Source organism: Neolamprologus multifasciatus, chromosome 5 (genome assembly GCF_963576455.1).
Source record: "Neolamprologus multifasciatus chromosome 5, fNeoMul1.2, whole genome shotgun sequence".
Lineage (NCBI taxonomy): Eukaryota > Metazoa > Chordata > Actinopteri > Cichliformes > Cichlidae > Neolamprologus > Neolamprologus multifasciatus.
The window spans coordinates 30559466-30577933 of NC_140443.1; the positions used below are offsets into that span (position 1 = coordinate 30559466).

Here is an 18468-nt window from a genome sequence, read left to right on the forward strand (position 1 = left end):
GATGAGCAAAGTAACCAAAAGACCCTGCAACAGGTAGCCTCTAAGTGACAAACCATGCTGAAAATAATTTAATAGTCATTTTTATATTTTATTTATGGATTTGCTCAAAGGACATCGGGTTTTGTCAACAGAAGTCAAAGGACAGATCTGAAGACGAAACTCTGTAACTGATCTTTTACCCTCTGGAATATCCTTGAGCCCATTTATCTGTTAAAGATGAGCGTACACACACGCACGCAAACACGGGCACGATTCCTCGCACTCTTAATTGATGATGCTCATGGTTGCGGTATGAAACACGTGTAACTGCGTCTTTATTACCTTGGTAAAAAAAAATGTAAAAAGAAAAATAAACACACGCAGTGTGTTTGTGGTTGCTAAACACACTCCGACGTGCTGCCAATCCCTCCCTTTCCGACAGCTGAACAAAAGCTGCTCTGTTTGAAACAAAACATCAGAATGTGCAAGAGGGCCCCAGACTTCGCTTGGCTTCCTGCCAAGCTCTCCAATGGCTCATCAAAGTGAGAATAAGGAAGGAACTCCGCTGTGGTTTCATAGCAAGCTCGAGCTTGGACTGAGCTTTTAAGAATATGTTTGAAAAATTGCCATCTTTTTTCTCTCTCTCTTCTTCTTTTTTTTTTTTACACTCGGGCTTTGTAGTGTGAAGAGCAGAAAAAGAGGCATATCCACCATGGTACTGAAAGTGTTTGAAAGTCATGTCTTTTGAGCACATAAGACAAGGAAGATGTAACAGGAAGGGGCATCTTATGAAATTGCTCAGGAAACATCTTTTACTTACACTCACAGTCTATCTGCTGTATATCTAAAACGTGAACATCTAAACCACTTGGCAATAGAGTGGCTCTTACAACAAGTAAGGGTGGGGCTGATGGATCAAGACAAGTTTTTTTTTTTTTTTTTAATGAATGAGTCCCTGGGTGGGTAGGATGCAGGCATCCAGTCAAGCATGAAGCCATACAGGCCAAGGTCCCTGGGTGGCACTGTGACAGACAAGGAGGGAATGGCTGGACGAGGTGCCTGGGAACCTTGCTCTAAGAGGATGACAGCTCTATAAGTCAGGCCTTGATAAAGCAGTCAGAAGTGACAATCTCTGGGTCACAGCCAACGCAGCGTCCGTCCTGCTCAGATAAAGTCAGACAGGCCATCCATCAGTCCGGAGACGCACAGCTCTCCCATGCTCTTCAGCCACAATGGAAACGACTCAGTGACCAACGGCTGCAGGAATGCACAGAGCCTCTCGAGAGCGAGAGGCAGCGCTAAGGACACAAAGATAGTTGTCAACCATCTCCAGAGAAATCATGCATGGCGATTAGTAGGAGTTTGTGACGTTTCGCATGTTGAGAGGCAGAGGTGACGTGTCTCTGAGTGAAAGGGTGGAGACGGTAGTTCACAATGACGTGGGACATGACACGTCTTTCGCTGAGAAGACCACCGTAGCTGCAGAAAGCAGGCCAGCTCCAGAGAGCCTTTATAGCTTAATGAGAATGCAATAAGCCAGAGAAAGCTACAGATGCATTCCACACGCCAGGCCTGTAAAAAAGGCACACAATGCAAGTGTCACAGGAAAATGAAAGCCCTCCTTTTTTACAACTATAGGCCACATTTCAGATATAAAAATAGGATATACTTGGAGACTGAAAAAAAAATCCACAAAAACATTTCTTTTAAAGTGAGAAATAGCCAAGACTGTAAACTATTCAGTGCAAACATATAAACTGGAAAACCTGTTCTGTAGCTTGTCAGTATGCACAACCTCTCTCTGTGTCCATATCCTCTCAAGCCAGGAACTTGTCTGTGTGGCTCCAAAGAAAATATAACCAATTTCACAAGAACAAATAATAATTTCCCTCTCATGTTTACTCAGAATTAGCCTCTTGCAGGTGCACATGATGGGAGGAGAACAGGAAGTCTGCAAACATGATTTAATTCTCTTTTCTATTGACATTAAAAGATAGTGCTTTTAATTGTTTCCAAGCATTAGATTTATTTGCATGCTTAAAATAAGTTACCTCAGCATGTGTAGTGTCTGGACAATGTTAATGCTAAGTTGATGGAAGCTGGAAATGATCCGACTTAGGGCTGCTGGTGAAAAAAAATCTCATCACTCCATTTTGTTTTTGTTTTTGTTTATCGTTTTATTTGTATTCTGTGCAACAGTTAGAATAGAAGATTTGTGCCGCTCGCTAATTAGCTAGCAAGTGCAAAGCTACAGCTAGTGCCTGAAAGAGTGGAAACTGAAAAAGACAGCTAGCCTGCTGTTGACATAGCAACCTGAAATTTCACTGTATGTTCTCTAAGTGAAGGAAAAAAGTGTTTTATGACAAATAATAACGCATCAATTTCTGTTTATAACAGAGTTAATTAATATGTTTAAGTCAGAATTCATTGCACTCATTTTCTTAACAGCCTAAAATATGACGCATGTGAGAGACTAGACTAGCATCTTAAATGTCAGTTTTTTACTTTTTTATGATACCTAAAATTTCAAAACTTCTAGATTAACATGCAGAAAACAGATTTTACTTACTTGCTAAATTTCTCTGCCTTTGGGGTGGCTGCAGCTCAGGAAATAGAGCAGGTCATCTACTATCTGGAAGGTTGGTGGTTCGATCCCGGCTGCTCCAGTTTGTGTGGAATGTGTCCTCGGGCAACATACTAACTGCACTTTGCTCTGTGTGTGTGTGTATGTTAGACAGAAAGCATTTACATAGGAAAAACGTGCTTTGTGTTCTCAGATAGACTATGTAAGAACCAGTCAGTTTAACTTGAAGGTGTCAAACTGTGTCTGTTCTTTAAATTTCTGTAGTTTAGTAACCAAGCAAATACCTAAATACCACATACTTTAAAATAGCTCATTTACAAATAATTAAACTGATTTTAAAAAATCCAACAGTTCAAACTCCTTTAAGAATAATATCAGGAGGTATAATGGAGTGTAAGGTGCAGGGCTTTTTTATTGCCTCTGAGTTCTCATCTGAACTGGCATTTAGTTTTGAGCTCCCAGGCATTGGATCCCTGGCCCGGGTTATTGTTTACCACCAACCAACCTTTATGAAGTGTCACCTTCAGAGGGCATTGTCCTCATTGTGGTCTGACACAATGAGACATTCTGCACCAGAAATAGTAACATGTTCTCATTTCGGAGGCGAATGCCAGCAGCAAGGAAACAACATTCCTGAAAAAACAATAGCGTTCCAGTCGTGCTTCATCATGCTTTTTTATGGAAGGACTCTGCTCTCAAAGACCTGCATATGCTGTGCTCCAGTGCTGTTCTGTATGCAACCTTTAATCAGGCTCCCAGAAATGCTTTTAACTTGGCAACGGAGTGAGTGTGAAGGACATGCTAACTATGTCAAAGAATGTAATTCTTTCTTCCGCTGTGATTGCCATGCCTCATCTCCTTTCCTGTGTAGACAAACACTTTTCTTCATCAGATCATGTTCAAACACTTTTTTAATTACACCATAACACATAGAAGTGGTTGTATAGGCGAGCAAATTAATGACTGGAAAGTTTGCTTTGGAAAAATCTCAACAACAACACTGCTAAAGCAAAACTACCATTTGCAAACCAGTGCAAGCAAGTCAGCATAATTAAAACGGACAATCCATTAAAGTCACACACTTAGAACACAGTGTGGAAAACGTGAACATGTTACAGGAAGGAAAAAAGGATGTCATAGCAAAACTCAGTATCTAGTATGCATTTGAGAGACGTTGCTGTCCCATAGCATGCTTTCTCTGTTTCCCTCTGCAGGCTGCTTGTAGCTGAAAAGCGTGCATGTCCAGGTAGCTGGCTAAAAGTTGCCAAGTTGCTATTTTTTCCTGTCTTCATGCGACTGAGGTAACTTGTGCTGCAGCTGTTTCTCATCAGCAAAACTTCAGCCTCTTCATAGTTTATAATGGAGCCCAAACCCAGGGGGACAAATGTTACTTGTACTGTATGAGCAAGAATAAATCATGGTGCTCGAGAGACAGTGCTGTAGATATTTCCCTAAGGTAATCTGAAAAAAAAGTAGAATTCAAACAAATGTAGCCAAGAAGACTGAGTCAGAAGAAGAGCAACAGATCGCCAGCTCACAAAACACTGGAGGCTTCTTCATAAATCACTTTTTATCTGGAGCTATGCTAACTCCATCATTGCTGCCGATGCAACTTGACACGCAGTAAGGATGAATATGCACACCGTGTCAGCTTGGAGGTGTAGGGTGTGCCCTGGCAGGGGATCAAACCAAGGTAAGGCTGTACTTCCATCTGATTGGCCTCATGTTCTCTGCCAAGGCTACCTGCAGTGCTGATATCAAAGGCAGGCTACCTGGTCTAAATCCAGCTGTCGCTTGGTTTCCAATTCGTTTGAGAACATCTGTCCCTCTCACTGAACTGAGTCCAAAGTCTCATCAAGGCCTTATTTAGAGGAATAAAGGTGGCCTATGATATTTAACTCTTTCTGGCAGCCAGGCTTAGTGCTTGGAGCAATGGAAGTGAAACAACGCTCTGTGTTTTTGAAAGGGGAAAAAAATCAGCACGGCTGACCCTTTGCTCATTTGCTACATTGTCTGCACCACATTATTTTGCCCCTATTGTTAATCTTTTTTCCCCCCTCAACATTCCAGCCTACAGTGCACCATTTGTCCTGTCAGTGCTCTCTATTCATGATCCATGGGGGTTTACAGCCATTGTCAACCTGAAGTTACGGTGACTGGAGGATAAAGGAGTCACGCGGCCCCTGCAAAGTCCTCTAACACAGTCATACCTGGTGCTAAGGCAAACAAAGAGCAGCGGATTCTTCAAGCCTTCAGCTATGAACGCTGGAAGCGCACAGTGAATACTTCCTTTGTAGGGATTTGGACAACATTTATCAGAAAAGACACATTTTATGGCGACATGCTCTTTTATTCTACTCTTCACAATTGTGTTTGTCATGGTTTAAAGACCTCCCAGGGCATGTTAATGAATAAACCCGCCTAATTACGGTGAGATAGAGAACAGTGTTGTGTTTGCACTACTGGAAACTAATTGTATGCATTGTGTGGGTAGCAATTACCCAATATCTACCCTTGGTTTTCAACTAAAAAAAAGCCTTTTTTTTTCACCTCTCCTGTGTGCTATGTAACAGTTAACATATTACCACTTGCTTTCTACTATTGCTGTGCTGCTAGCTACTTAATTTAGCTTAGCTACAGACCGGAAGGAGATTAAAGGAGCCAGATTGGCCAAAACACAGCAAAATTAGATGTCAGCACCTCAAATTATTGCATGTTATAAATCTATATATATAATACATGCCTAAAAAAACAGTAGTGAATTATGTGTGGGACTATGTCTTAGCCAGGTGCAATGACTTCCTGGAGTCCAGACAACCAATAAAGATTTTTGCGCTCGGAGGAAGATTTTGATGTATTGTTTTGCATTATTAATCACATGTTGAAGGTTGCACATGTGTGGAGCTCCTGAGAGAAGAGGTTCAGGCTTGTGCTCAGTCCCTGCATTACTATTCACCCCACATAGCAAATACACTCCCTTGTTCAAAGAATTACACTCCCTACACCAACTTTTCATTAAATATACATAAATCCAACATGGTTTAATAAAGTGGACTACAGTGAATCTGCCTTAAAACGCAGACTGATAAATACTCAATCTATATGTAAATATGAGGTACACAGGAAAAAAAAAATCAAAACGCAGTGAAAATGCATTAGCCGCCCTGTTTGATCAGAGCCCCAGGAGCTGAAGTTATGATTTTTAATGGAATCAGAGGAGGGGAGAGTGTCAGAGCCGAGGCAGGGAGGTGAGAGTATGAAAGCATTCACAGGGGAGCTGGCTATCTGAGAGGACACCGGATAACAGAATGGACCTGAAAGATTACTCTCACTGAGTGGAAATGGAATTATTGCATTTGGAGGTCTCAGCAGCTTTTTCGGACTCCCACAATCACGCAAAAAAAAAGGTTTATGTCAAATCAAAAACAAGTTTCTCACTTGCAGCCCGAGTACACTCTTAACTACGTAACTAATGAAAATCTCTGTTTCAAGTATAAATCATGTGTGTTGGTTGAAGCAGTTTTTGTCATTTATTTTTGTATGTTTTACCTGAATAATTGGTTGAAAAAATAGTAATGAAAGAAAACTTGGTTGTTTCACAAAAAATTACAAAAAAAGAGCCTTGAACAGATAAGTATTAATATAAAATAATATGCCTATTATTAACAATCAGTGTTGGGACTAACGCGTTATTAAGTAACGCGTTACAGTAACTACGTTATTATTGTGGTAACGAGCACGGTAACTAGTTATTATGCCAAAATCAGGAACGCGTTAGTCGTTACTGGGATTTAGATACGGTCGTTACTCGTTACTTTGTGTGGTGGCTATCGCAGAGCTTCCACAGATTCAGTAATATTAGCAAGTGGTGGAGGCAGCAGGTGGATGAGAGAAAGGGGAGGCAAGAGGAGCAGAGACCCGAGGCAGCCGCTGGTCCGAGTGTCAGGTGAACTGAACTTCAGGTAAAAAGTTATGACCTGCAGTCTATCTGGGTCAGATATAAACCAAGTTTAGGTGGAGTTTATTTTCGTTATTCTGACTTTTTCAGTACTGCGTACTAGCTAGCATGACGGAGTTTCTATACAGCTGGGTGGGTGCTATGATGTTACTGATGTTAAACTTTATTTTGTTCATAAGGTTAATTATTAGAGTTTCCAACCGTCCCGTAAAAAACAGAATCGTCTTGTATTCAGAGAAAATATTGCGCGTTTCGTATTGAGGTGAAAAGGAACACAGTTTGTCCCGGACTTCAGCTACAATGAAAAAGACACAAAGCTGGAGTTATTCTGTGTCTTTGCTGCACAGCTGCCTCTTCTTCTCTCATTCTCTCCCCTCCCTCATCCGTTTCTACTTCAATCATGAAACTGATCAACGATCAGCTGATCTAGCATGCGACGTAGGCTAGAATCATGGCCGCGGTCAACGGCGGTCCAGGCGTGGGATTTCTCTCGTGGAAATATGCACATTCTTATTATTTTTTCTATTGGTAGGTGGCGCAGTGCACTTGTTGCAAGTAAGCAAGCTAGAAGACTGGCAAAGTTATGGAAGCAACACATTAACAAGAGAATTCTGAGTAAAACCAAAGTTACTTTCCCTAGTAACTAGTTACTTTGAAAGTAACGAGTAACTTGAAGTAACTGAGTTACTTTTGATAGAAGTAACTAGTAATGTAACTAAGTTACTAATTTAAAGTAACTTACCCAACACTGTTAACAATACCTGCGTTCAACCATGCTTGCAGTACCGCGCCTAACGCTAGTAATAGCTTGCTAACATGGTTATGGTGTAAAAGATTGGCATAGCTTCCAGAGCTCAAAAGTCAAGCTATCCTATTTAATGGCCACCAGGGGGCAATGAGTGGGGTTGCAAAAAGACTTTAGGTCTATAGAAGTCTATAGGAAATTGCCAGGACCTCCATAAACACTTTGCAGCTGAGTTTGTGTTTTCAGTTGCTAATTTCGGTTTATATTATATATAACAATGAGCTATTTTTAAAATTTTAGTCAGTCTAAGTTTGAGAAAAGAGGATTATCCAAGACATACTCATTAGCTGCCAACTTGTGACTGACAAGTTGGCAGCTAATGAGCATATAGCTTCAGTCAGACCCACCCTCATCACCACATGTGATTTAAAAAACACCAAGAGGACACACTCACTCGCTTAAATAAGGTTTTCTCTACAGACTTCTATACAACCAGGATTCTTTTGCAACCAGAGGGCTCGCCCCCTGCTGGCCATGAAATAGAATGCAGGTCCACACAGGGAAATAAATGAACTAATAAATGAATCATAGTAGCTACATCTATCACTTAGTGTCATCTATGGCATAAACGAGAAACCAGGCATGATGAGTGAGTGGTGGCTCTGACTGTGAAACTTTGGTCGTTGTACGTTCACTGGTTATTACTGTAAAGTTATTATTTATTGAGCACACACTGGGAAATCTCCCTTCTGATTCTAATAATAACCATATTTTCCTAAATGAATTTTATATTCAGTCAATATAACAAATTCAGTCAACAATATAAAATAGAGAATAAAGACAACAAATATAAACAGGAAACATTAACTTAGCTTACAGAATGAGGGAGCGCAATGCCTTTTTTTCACAGACAATACCACCAAATTCTTTTGCATCCCAGGAGTCGCCCCCTTCTGGATATTAAAAAGAATGCAAGGTGGGTCACTTCTACATACAATAAATTATTTTGGTGTGAAAATTTAATTTTGTATTTAATTTAACCAAGTAATCAGTGGCTTCATAGTGTAGTACTTTACATATTTAACAAACAAGCGAGGGATCCCATATTCAGTCCCTGGAGGAGACACAAATCCCCTGGAGGTTATATCAGGATGTAAAGATCTGCCAAATCAAATATATGGCTCTACATGCTGTGGTGCCTCCTTGTGAATAAGCATCTCCTGAGAGGAGCTTTCATTTATCTAACAAAGTTTCATTAAAGAGAAAAAAAAGTCTAATGAGATTGCTTAACCACAGCTAATTTGACTCAAACACTCACTCGTGTATCCACACTAATAAACATTCATAAAAGGCTGGGGTGCAGGAATGCACTTAGCTGTTGTCTATGGAGCCCCATTAAGCTGGGTTATTACAGGGTGTGTGTGTGTGTGCACGTCACCATCTGTCTTTTACAGGGTGCCGAGCACTAAGGATGGTGATATGTACCACGCAGCTCTGTATGAATCATGTGACATTCCACACATAGTGATTAGTGCCAAATTACGGTCCGCACAGGGAACTGAATGAAGTGCTTGCAGATGCCTGTCAATGCTGTGCTCCAAACCTCTAATCCCAACACTATAGTTTTAACAACTTTGGAGCACATTATTTATGTATCATAAAACAAGCCTTTCAGATCCCTGGACAAATTGCCCCACACTTAGCTCAGCTAAACACAGTGATACTCTGCCCTCGCTGCTGTCACATGAACAAAGCAGTCTGACAAAGACCTGGAAAAAAAATCTGAAATCTGAAAGTCAGGAGTTCAGGAGTTGGTTGTCTTACATACGTACTCAGCGTGTGGTGGTTTGAATTGGAGTTTTCTATCATTTTCATGCCATACATCTTTGTAACTCAGCTGAGGTTTAGATTTAATAGCTTGATGTTTAAAACTCATATCAACACAGATGCCGTAAATCAGACACGAAACAACCGTGACCTCCTTGAACTACATGTTCTCAGCTCCAGGATTTAGTGAGATGCTCCATGGGTGCGCTGCAAATGCTGTATATTATAAACAGCATGACCTAAAAGTCTAAATGCTGGAAGTGAACTAAATATTATTACAGCCCTGTCTGGAAGACATAAAAACAGTTTATAATGACACCAAGGTAGAGGAAGAAGGAAGGAAGGAAGGAAATGGGAACGCTCTTGCTTTTATAGGGATAGTACAGTCGTCACTAATGCTTCAGTGGAACCAGCTAAATAAACTCAGCGTGCTTATGACTGTACGTCAGGAGGAAGTTATCCTGTAACCGGGCAGATATTTAATATTTCCCCTTTTTAAAACGGATAAAAGTGCAACACTGTCTCCATGTTTGGAAGGGAAAGCACAGGCTTCCATACACCTGCAGCGCTGAGCAGAGGTTTACTTGGCATCATATCAAAAACAAAAATTGAAGTATTGTACAGCACCAGTGCTGAGTGAGAATGTCCAACGCATGAGTGACAGCAGCTTCAAAGTGAACCTGTTATTCAAATTTATACAGGGAGTATTTTATAGACAGGAGGCTGAATGGATGTCAGATAGCTGTAGAGCAGCCCAGTTGCATTGTCATTAATTAGGAAAGTTTAAGCTCATTAAGCTCAGAGTCGTAGCTGTGAAGTAGAGAGAAAGCAAATCATATTTGCAGGAACACTGAGGAATTCTTCTCATTAGAGCTCCTGTAATTTGGCTGACGATCATTCACAGGGCAAGCTCACAAGTTTGTACACACAAGAAATGCCAACAATGCTGCAGAGGCGGGTGGCGTATTACAGCATGGGTGAACTAGTAACAGGATGCAGCTACGCTAAGAGTTCGCCACGCCTTTAGGTCGTCTGTGTGACCTTCCCTCTGTGGTTTGTAAGCACTGCACAATCCCTACAGCAACTGTAAACCGCAGACGCACAAACATAAAGACCCCATGTGGACACGCACACCCTGCGTTCCTCCGCCGGAAAACACCTGGATCTCTCCGCACCTTCTGACTGCAGTAAATGCCAGATGGTGTTCATTAAACGCTGCATTTAAGAAATGAGATTAATTAAGGTGTTCCAGCTTGAACGGCACAGGCCCGCGATCACAGTTCGCTTTATTGCCCCCTAGTTTGCGACGCCCTCCCTGCATTTGCCTTAACGTTATGGGTGTTACATTTCTTTGCATAATAGTCAATTTGCTGCCAAGAAACACAGAGGTGCTAATCTTCTATTACACAATAGCGGTAAAACAATATTTCTACAAACGTAGCACCAAGTTTTTCTTTTGTACATTAGGGGGATCGAGTTTTATTTTGTTTTTATATAGGAGCCTCTCTTCTGTGAAACCAGTTCCCAAATCTTCTCTACTTTTAAGATTACGCTTAAAACTTTGTTTTGATAAAACTTATATTTAGTGCATCATGGGAAGCCACCAGCCCTGAGTGTTTCTTCTATACTCACTGTATGTTTATACACCACTCTAGATTTAATCATTAGTCATTATTAATGTCTTGCTCTCTTCCACAGGGTGTCCTCTCCTTCAGCCAGATGGCAGATGGTCACTCCTCCCTGAGCCTGGTTCTGCTGGAGGTTTCTTCCTATTAAAAGGGAGTTTTTCCTCCCCACCATCACCAAGTGCTTGCTCATTGGGGACAGCTGATTGTTGGGGTTTCCTCTCTATTACTGTAGGGTCTTTACCTTAATATAAAAAGATCTTTGAGGTGACTGTTGTTGTGATTTAGTGCTATGTAAATAAAATCAAATGTAACTGAATGAAAGATGCCATATTTTTCATGTATTTTTCATGATTATTGTGGTCACATACACTTTGTCTCATTCTAAATGTCTGCCAATAATAAATATATATTTCCAGTGCTATGAACCCCTCAAAGAAATAACCTTTGAGTTAAGAGTTTACTCCAGAGTCCCAGGGCAGAGGAAAGCCGCAGGACAATGCAGCAGAACAAACCCTCTGATAAAACCTAGGAGTGTTTAAGAAACACTAAACCTCCAGCTTTGCAAAGTCCTCTGCTTCCATCTAGTGGCAAAACATTTATAGACAATCCACACACACGCACAAATAAGTGATGCCACACTTGAAATCCTTAAAAATAAAAACAAATTTATTAGCAATCACAGGGAAAGAATGCATGACATCTACAGAGCATTTGTTGGAATAAAAACGCCAACTTCTTATTTACAAAGTCTGCAGTTGAATGTGAATAAGTTGAGCACATGCACATACAAATTGCAAATAGGCTAGATTATTACACAGTTAACAAAAGCTTTCCCCAAATTTCCCACACAGTCACCAGATTATACAGCCCCTCACCGCTGCTGTGGTCCCAACAATCGACATCTATGATTACGACGATTTCCAACAGACGCTGAAAAACAATGTGAGACGACGGAGCGTGATGGACTTGTCGACGGTATTGCAGTGAAATACACGAGCCGAGCAGGCCTACATACAAATATGGGAGCAGAAGGAATAGGTCACTTTAAACTGGGGGGAGGGGGGCATAGAAAACCAGAAGAAAAAGACATTTCATAGTGATGTACTGGCCAAGCAGGGGGTGGATTAATAGTATACAGTGCTCAGACTTTTTTTTGGCCGGGGGTGGGGGGTGGGGGGGGGGGGGGGGGGGTCATTGTCTTTTCGCTGCAAGGACACTGCTTGTCAATCAATATGGCGTTTTCTGAGGACACAGTACTGTCCTTGGACTGCTAAGGCTTTGACAAGAACAAGAAAAAAAAAAAAAAAAAAAAAATCAGACATCAGGACTCAGATAAGAGCATCGCAAAGAATGGCCGACATCAAGCATTCAACACTCTGAACTCATGGACTTCCCTCTGTTCTCAGTGTGCTCCATCATCACAGCTAACACTGCCTTCCACTTATCCGACTCAAACAAGAAGATTATGGACACACAGACTCGGGCACGCCCACGCTGCGCTCAGACTGAGAACTGCAAGCAAAAGTTACGCTTCAAAAAGCTACATAAGAATTCACAGCCTGCAGGCTTCAAAGTACCCAGCAACCAAACAACATGTAACATTGTCTCACTCGCTCGTCTCTCATTCATTACTTCATCCTCAGCGTTAGCCCGGCACTGCCTTTTTCTCAGACGTCGTAATGTGTTTGTGTGATTACAAAACAGAATGAGATTGTCGAGAGGCGGCGTTAAGTGTAATCAAGGGATTTCTGCTGTGTCTGTACTGACTGTTTGTTTATAACAGAGGCTTCAAAAACTGCGTTGGGCAATAACTGTCTGATCGGGAACGCTCTCAGCTGAAGGCACTTAAACTTTGCTCAGGATTTTTGCCCCAGACGCAGCCGCCACTTAAAGTCTTACCTTCTATTGATCGTTATGTTACGTGTAAACTTTGATTCAAGTCATTTATTAGAACAGCGCTTCCATACACCAGCAAATAAAAACGCAGGCTACATTGCTAAAGAGATTATCAGGAATTGAAGGCATTTAGCACAAGTGACCATCATCATCATCACCATTTGGCAAATAACTGTTTAAAAACTACAATCGCACAATGTCACGTAAACACCAAATGTTGACAGGCAACAGAGCACATGTTTGATTGTGGGATTAGAGGAGCTCCATCCTAATGTAGCTGGGGAACAGTATACTGCAACATTTAAAAGAAAAACTCCATGATGTACACAAACCCACATCATGTCGGTAATGATGAGCGATAAGGCATGATGGGTATGAACAATCCACCTGCTAGCACAGTAGTGAGACAACTTTTCAAGACTCCAGATGGTTTTGGGGTGGTGGTAGTGCTGTACAGGGGGAGGCTACACATCTATGGTAGTGTAGTGGATGGTGCGCGTGGCGACAGTAGTGAGCGGAGAGAGCTGGAATACGTCACAGAGGCAGTGGAAGGGATTGACTGTCAAGGACCCATGACCGTACAGTGGGGCTGAGGCCAGAGCTGCGACCGGGAGGGAGAGGCGGGGCTTTACTTTCAGCTTCTCCGTGACTTTGAATGCTGGATGAGCCACTGCAGTGTGATATCTGCGGGTGGAGGAGGAACAGTCAACAGATCTTTAACACCCAAGCAAACACTATCTGTGAAGCATTAGGCAGTACACTTAAACTGATGAGGGCCACAATGTTTTTCTTGGTCTGCTCACTTTGTTAATTTCTTTGTATCATAAATGCTATTCCTTTATGCATGTATTCATTCCTTCTACATCAGATTGTTTTGCTGTTTGAGCTGTCTTCTGCACGGCACTTTAATCAGCATGACAGACAAAAGGAAACCACAAGATATCAACCAAATCAACCCTGAAGGCTGAAAGAGGGCCTAACTGATGACTATAAAGAGTAGTTCTGCATGCTATGCCTCTCTATCATCTAGAATAATACCCGGTTAGAATATGAGAACAAATCATAATCCATATCAACAGACTAAATACTTTATGTAACTGCCTACATCCCGTGTATACTGAGCTTCATTTCAGTTATGCTGCATTAAAGATAATGCCGAGATAACGTCATTTTCAACAGAATAGTCACAGCACTGCCAACAATGCCTGACATTAACCTGAGACTGAAAATGAAGGTTAAGTTGATTCAAACTCTTTTAAACCCCTGAATGATCATTTCATGACTTCCACAAATCCTCAGATACTTACCTATGTTGTCTTTCTCTTTGCAGGACACAGAGTAGCAGCAGATCTCTCGGTCCTGAATGGCAGATAGATTCCTGTAATGAGGAAAGTGAGAAATGTAAAAATCAAATGGTAGTAGTCCATGGACACGTGACCACTGCATCAGTCACTAGCTTATCTTACAGACTGACATTCGCAAAAATCCCATAGACTGTATAAACTGCAATGTTACCCATCAGCTTCTCAAGTCCAGTTTTCAAGAATCGACCTGGTTTGGTTTCTTGAACCATGATGAGCAAGAGGTAGATCTGACTGAGAAACCAAGCACACTGTACGCATGTACAGTGTGTAGCCCCGCCCTAAAGCACACCCTACTTTATCATACAAGTTAATAATTGTGACCGTAAATTACAAATTTTACATGAAAGTGGATTGAATTTTTTTATGAAACTAGTGAGGGGATCATAAACTCATAAGAAAATTGTTTACTCAGGTCACAGCAATTGAGGAGTATGGAAATGTTCTCCTGGACTTCTGTACATGATATATTTTTTGCAAACAAGGACCCCTGCTGGCTATCAGAAAGAATGCAGTGGCCTCAATTTTCAAACTTGTAATCCATGTTCATCTTAGAAAAGGTCTATGGGGTTATTAGGAATCATCAAACACTGGTCAAGTAGACACTTATTATGTAACAACACCACTAACAGAACATTTGGCAAGAGTTCATTTCTTACATTTTTTCAATAAGCTGCTTCTCATCAAGTGCATTGGGAAGGTCTCGTTTGTTACCAAGGACTAGCACCTGGAAAAGAAAGACAGGGCTGATCATACCTAATGCAGCAATGTATCAGCATCACTCTCTTCACTCAATCACATGCCTCAACCATCACACAATCTTTACTGTTAAGGCAAAATAAACTGCCTGCGTGAAGTGTTGAGTCGAGGAAGCAGGAAATCTTATGGATTCATCAAATCGCACTCCGTCAACTCAATGAAAAGAAAATACATCCATAATTCAAGCTCTGTTTCATATTACCAACAAGTCTAACATCATCAAGCCTGAGTCACTGCAACTAATGGCTTTCTGCAACTGCTAACTATGACTTTAATGACTGCTTGTGACTGTCACTGGATCCTGATCATCGAGTGCTTGCTGGAACACCACAAGCTTCTGGTGATTAAAAAATAATAATAATAACAAGAGGTCTCTTACTGGAATTCCTTGTAGCTGTGGTTTGTCTAAAAGGTTGTGCAGTTCATTTCTGGAAGCTTCTATCTTCTCTCGGTCTGCTGCGTCCACCATGTAACTAAGGATGGGGAGAGATAATCAAATTAGAGCTCACAGAAACAAGGCATTTCTAAATACTAATGTGCAATTTGCTACATTTTTCATGCAGCCACAAAGGGAACATGCTGTACCTTTTTGGCAACACACTTACACAATAGCATTGACTCCTCTACAGTAGCGCTCCCACATGCTTCTGAAGCGGGGCTGTCCACCTATGTCCCATATCTGACGCAAGAAAGCACAAAATCGAGTCAGAAACGACACGCACACCATTTTATCTGTAAACTTTGTAAATAGTCCCATTTACATTTGTACTTAGCAACCAGCTGCATACCCATTTTTGATAGCTTACCTTTATTGTCACGTTGCCTTTAGTAACCTTCCGCATGTTGAAACCAACTGTGGGGATCATGTCTTCACTGAACTGTCCTGACTGCACGAGACAAATGGCAGACAAAGGACAATCTCATGTTAGTCAAGACTGCATGCTTTAATCTGATCTGAAAGCCACATGAAAAACACTGTGCACACTAGTCACCTCTGTGCATGATTAAATTAGGAAATAATTGAATTACAAGGGTTATTTTCTTCTAGCTGAATTTGAGCATTTGCCATTTTCACTCCATGAATCATAAGATGGTGCCATCTATGTATCAGCACAAAGTTCACATCACAAGTAATCGGACTGCTTCGTGTTTTGTTTCAGCTCAATCAATATGAAATACAATAATGGATAAAGAATAAAGTCATGAGGTTTCAGCTGTAATTGGAGTGGGTATGCATCACTGGAAAATGAAATTGGATGGAAATGGTCTAAAGGTTAAAAAAATAAATAAAAAGAATTGGACACATTCACATGAAGACAAACTTTACTGCAGCCAGTATCTGAACCCACAGACACAAGCACACTGCTTGCATCTTCCCTGGTGATTCTCCCAGGCCTTCACTGCAGCTAACAGCTTTGGGTTGCTACAAGGTCTTTCTCTCTTTACTCTGCTCTTTGGCCAGTCATCGAGATCAGGAGTGTGACTCAGCCAGGCATGGATATTGCACCTCTTTACATTTAATTATGAATAGAGGTCCAGTGAAACTGGTGGGGTCTAAAAAACACAAATCCTCCTATAAGCTTCTACATTAACACTGCTGCTTCTGACAGCAGAGAAATCATCAATAAATGTCAGTGCGCCAGTTCCCCTGGCAACAATAACAGCACCATCAGGCTTGCCAAATGAGGGGTGGGTATGCTTTGGCTCACAAGGTCTCCCACTTTCTTCACACTTGCCTTTCAATGTACTTTGTTTCACAGCTTTACCCAATCTGTGTGTTTTTGAATGCTTAGCATGAGGTTGCATTCTGTACTGAGTTCCATGAGGTTCTGATCTCAAAGATTTGTCTCACCCACTGAGAAAGAAAAAAAACATTTATGTAGTCTACATCCTGAAGAGCATTCTTGTCCCATGGAGCCACAAGATGTGATCACCTGACCTGGTGATTATGCCCAACAACCTACCTTTGACAGACCTTTGATTATCCTTTGTTTATGTATATTCACATCTTTAGCCTGGCCACTTTTAACTTAATACCCAAGAATCCAAATACTTTTGAAGCCCTCAACTCTGACACACTAAGACGTGGCACTTGGATGTACTTTATTATTTCAAACTAAACATGCAGGAACAGTGAACCAAAACAACAAAAATGTGTAAACTGCTCACATACCTCCTTTAATAACCACACTTTCTGATACCAACCTTTGCACCGTGATCACACATTCCACAGGTTTAAAGCACCAAATACCTTAATTCTAAATGGGAAACTGTTTTGGTCAGTACAACACAGTCTTACATCGACTGAGGTCATGACTCGGCAGTGAGAACTTTGTACGTTTAGAAAGATGCGAGGAAAATGTATAAGAGGTCAACAGATTTACATATGCAAAACGGTCTAAACTGTCATGTATGCAATCAATGTGTGAGGGAAAATGACTCGAGACCTTCTTAAAAATGACACCATGGCATGACACAATCAAACGTGGAATCATCACTAACCTCACACCCGCCCACAGCTGTCACTGTGACTGTCAGACACAACAACAAAGTGAGGGGTTAACTTTTATAGCGTCCACGCTGCCTGCGGCATGACAACAAGCCATAAAAACACAACTCAAACGAAGGGAATTGGGAAGACTGCTCTTGTGCGCTTACAGGATGTCACTTTGAAAGATTAGGAAATATTTTGATGACAGACTATGCAAGTATTCGCAGCTGGCAGCCATGATTACTCAAGTGTCGTCCCCTCCGGTACACCCTGCTAGCAACAACATGACGAGGCAGACTGTGTTCAAAACCAAATAACAGCCCGTGTTGTCGACATACCGCTTGTGTTGACACATTGGCAGCAACGAAAGCACTGACGGCTCCGTTCACATGACCGTTTCACACGTAAGCGCATATCATACCAACCAAGTTCGTCACCGCAGCTAGCAAAACAACGACAGGGAGTACCGCAGCTAATGCTGCAGCTACTGCGGTACACTTGTAGCTTTGCGACCCGGCTAAGCAGCCATGTCGCATTATCTTTAGAAGTTACGGTGTAGAAATGCAGACAAGTTCAAGTTATACACAGCACGTACTGAAACCTCCTTCTGCGACCTATATAAGGTAACAGCCTGGGCCCGCACTGTGACTGTGCGACTTCGCAATCGTCAGCTGCTTACCGCTATCACATTGACGAATGTGGTTTTTCCGGAGTACTGAAGTCCCACTAAAGTAAGCTCCATCTCTTCTTTCCAAAAGAGGGACCTGAACCAGTCCAAGAGCCTGTTTATAAGGGCCAGCATCTCGGATGAAACTGTAGTCGCAAGTCTATGCGGCCGTGAGGATGGAAATTGGGAAGCGGCGTTCACAGGAAGCAGCTAGCTGCTTTGTCATATCATGTGATCCTGGCGACAGGAGAAGAAGAAGAAGTGATTCTCTTCTTCTTCTGAGGGGTTTTAATGGCACCTTATGTGGTGCACTACTGCCATCTCCTGGAGAAACCCTGTCCAGGCTGTCAGGTCTGGTGCACAGTGATGCTCTTCCTGCTCCGGTATGATCTTTACTCCTGCTACTCTTTCCTTGTATCATGTCACGGTCAAAGTTCCTGTGACTAACAAGCACGTGCTCTGTTGTTTATGACACCTGACAGTAGTTACGAAAACATTACTTCCCCCAGTGTTCAGCCTTACTCATTATGACTGTATCACAACAGAGGGCCCGGGCAAAATCAGCCCAGCAAA

The 18468-nt window shown here is 41.7% G+C and overlaps 1 protein-coding gene across 1 annotated transcript; it reads right to left on the reverse strand.

Moving 5' to 3' along the window:
* Window positions 1-11892: 11892 nt before the first annotated feature.
* Window positions 11893-18163, reverse strand: LOC146519081 (ADP-ribosylation factor-like protein 8B). Its single transcript, XM_085158804.1, has 7 exons — window positions 17908-18163; window positions 15544-15624; window positions 15343-15416; window positions 15117-15210; window positions 14638-14705; window positions 13925-13995; window positions 11893-13301 (listed from the first exon to the last, which is right to left on the reverse strand). The coding sequence occupies exons 1-7, from the start codon at window positions 18028-18030 to the stop codon at window positions 13252-13254; spliced, it is 561 nt and encodes a 186-aa protein (XP_085014930.1). The 5' UTR covers window positions 18031-18163; the 3' UTR covers window positions 11893-13251.
* Window positions 18164-18468: the final 305 nt, after the last annotated feature.